The following is a 2,520-nucleotide window of genomic DNA, read 5'->3' as shown; positions in this document are numbered from 1 at the left end:
ACTCAGTAAATGTGAGAATAAAGATAAAACTAACACACCATTGTAAAGCAATTATACTCCAATAAAGATGTTTAAAAAAAAAAGTTAAAACTAAAGGAATGAGAGAATGCATGAGCAGACTTTGATTACAGACATCCCACGACAGACTAGTCTCCAAGGGTGACCTACAGCATGTAACTCGAACTACATTGCATAAAAAGAAGCATGCCCTGGGAATTCCCTGCCGGTCTAGTGGTTAGGACTCCACACTTTCACTACCGAGGGCCGGTCTGGGAACTAAAATCCCTCAAGTTGAGCAGTGGCCAAAAAAAAGCATGCCCTGAAGAAGTTCTTAATCCCTGATCTAGAGTTATCACATATTTGAGCACACACTCAGCCTACTAAAATGAATGATACAGAATATGTGATGATATGCTTTTAATCTTTTATGCAAAGTTAAATATAGTATAATACACACAACCATTTTCTTCCTTTCAAAACATCACAATTCAGGGCAGGTATGCACCAAGCCCTGCTGGCAATGTGTTTCCAATTTCTTTATCCACCTCTCCTTTGCTGTACCGCCATCCACTTGCTAACTACACAGTCCTCAGTATCATATTTAGGAGTTCAATTCTGGTAAGAAGTGGATGTTCCCTTTTTCTTTGGCAATTACGGCCAAGTTGCTGTTGCTCTGAGTAACTATTAGCATTGTAATTAATCACGTAGATGTCTATTTTATTCAACGTATTCATTATCATTTGAAATTATTTATTTTGTCTCTCCAATAACATGTCAGCTGCATGACAACAGAAATCTTGTCATAATTGTTCTCCTTATATCCCTCTCCCCACGCCATCCCCAGTGCATAAAACACTACGAAACTCAACACTGGCACTTAATAAATTTTTGGATGAAAGTACAAATGACTGAATAAATGAATGAACCAATGAACTGTGTCTCACTGTTAGCTATGGATTTCATGTGTAAGATGTCTTTCTATTCTTGTCTGTTTCATCAGCTTTAGCTGTACTGAGTTAGCCATGTAAACACAGGCGGAATATAGAAACCTAGCTTCAGTCAATGGTCATTATTTCTAGAATACATCCAAACTGAATGATGTTAATTTTGTGTCCCATGTTCCTCATATGCAAACTCAGTGAAGCAGATGCTGTCATTGCTCTGACACCATCTGCAGCTCCTTATATACCAAAGACTGCTTCTCTTCCTGATGATGTTTTGGAATATGATAACATTATTTAAAAAATGCTCTGGCTGCTTCGAATTCTTTGGTTTGATCTTCCTGAACTCATCACAATCACAGAGCATCAAGTTCATACGCTTGTCAAAAGCCTTCAAGGTGCCAGTGAAGATCCAATCATCTTGCAGGACACACATCTCATCCTATAGTCAATGTGCTGCAGCATCTTGCTGCTCTTTCCCACAGTCTTGATTGCTGCTCCACCAAATCCAATGTCCACAGGAAAGTTTCGGGATCCTTAAGACCTAAGGGAAGGCTACAGATTAAGGTATGTCAAAGGTTCTCCACCGAACAATGCAAGCTGGGGCAGAAGCTTCAAACAGTAGATAGAGCCTGTTTTTATTTTGTTTGTTTTCTCTTGAAATCAGCTACCTGGGTGTTCCGATACTGCTTTAACCACCTCCTGGTATGTCAGCTAAGAATGCCTGTCTCAGTTCTGCATGGAAATCCACCACAGGGACTTGCTGCTGCTGCTGAGATCGCCTCGGGTACAGGTGACACTCCTGGTTGCTCAGTGAGGCTATCCTTCTATGTTTGACTTGGACTTCTACCTCCGGTACGTGCTGGTCCACAGTCCACCTCAGGTGTAGATGGTCCCTGGCCCGCTCCATCACACCGCTGGCCTCAGGACAGAACAGGTCATGCATCTCCAGCAGCCGCCCCACTCTGCGCCGCTCCTGCCACGGCAGCACCGTCCAGTCACTCCGGCTCAGGCTTCACATGTGTGGCCACCCCCCTGAACCCACTTTTGATAGCTGCCTTTCAACTTGCCTTTCTGTAGGCCATCCCCAACAGCTTCAGAGGTAGGAACATGAAACTCTACAGATCTGATTTAAAAGACTTACATCACTGCTGAGACATTGCTGAGGAGACTCGAGTTTTCCTGATGGCCATTTTCCACCTGGAGAAATATATTGCTAAAGCAACTGCTAGGTGAGCATTTAAGAACGATTATAGTAGATCCAACTGGCCAAGTATGCTGCTGGAAAGCTCATTCTCCTTTCTTACTGATGTCAGTGCTCTGAATTTCTTGAGTTAATTTTCAGCTAAGATTTATTCTAGAACAATTCCAGAATGTCTGACTTTACAAAGCAGCTATGTCAATTCCCTTAATGTGTTATGAGCTATGACTTTGCTATATAAAAACCCTTAGGGCTTCCCTGGTGGCGCAGTGGTTGAGAGTCCGCCTGCCGATGCAGGGGACACGGGTTCGTGCCCTGGTCCGGGAAGATCCCACATGCCGCGGAGCAACTAAGCCCGTGAGCCATGGCCGCTAGGCC

General features: G+C 43.4%; 1 protein-coding gene across 1 annotated transcript; it reads right to left on the bottom strand.

Moving 5' to 3' along the window:
* Nucleotides 1-1,632: 1,632 nt before the first annotated feature.
* Nucleotides 1,633-1,851, bottom strand: LOC131745156 (SNRPN upstream reading frame protein-like). The gene has a single exon (XM_059045444.1). It carries the CDS (start codon nt 1,849-1,851, stop codon nt 1,633-1,635), a length of 219 nt encoding a protein of 72 aa, XP_058901427.1.
* Between the last annotated feature and the right edge of the window lie 669 nt (nt 1,852-2,520).

This window comes from Kogia breviceps, chromosome 18 (genome assembly GCF_026419965.1).
Source record: "Kogia breviceps isolate mKogBre1 chromosome 18, mKogBre1 haplotype 1, whole genome shotgun sequence".
NCBI lineage: Eukaryota > Metazoa > Chordata > Mammalia > Artiodactyla > Physeteridae > Kogia > Kogia breviceps.
The sequence above is the reverse complement of the archived record's forward strand: the minus strand, read 5'-3'. Positions and strand labels throughout refer to the sequence as shown.

What these genes read in the sequence shown, in the direction of transcription:
- LOC131745156 (XM_059045444.1), bottom strand. Translation starts at nt 1,851, where the DNA reads ATGGAGCGGGCCAGGGACCATCTACACCTGAGGTGGACTGTGGACCAG.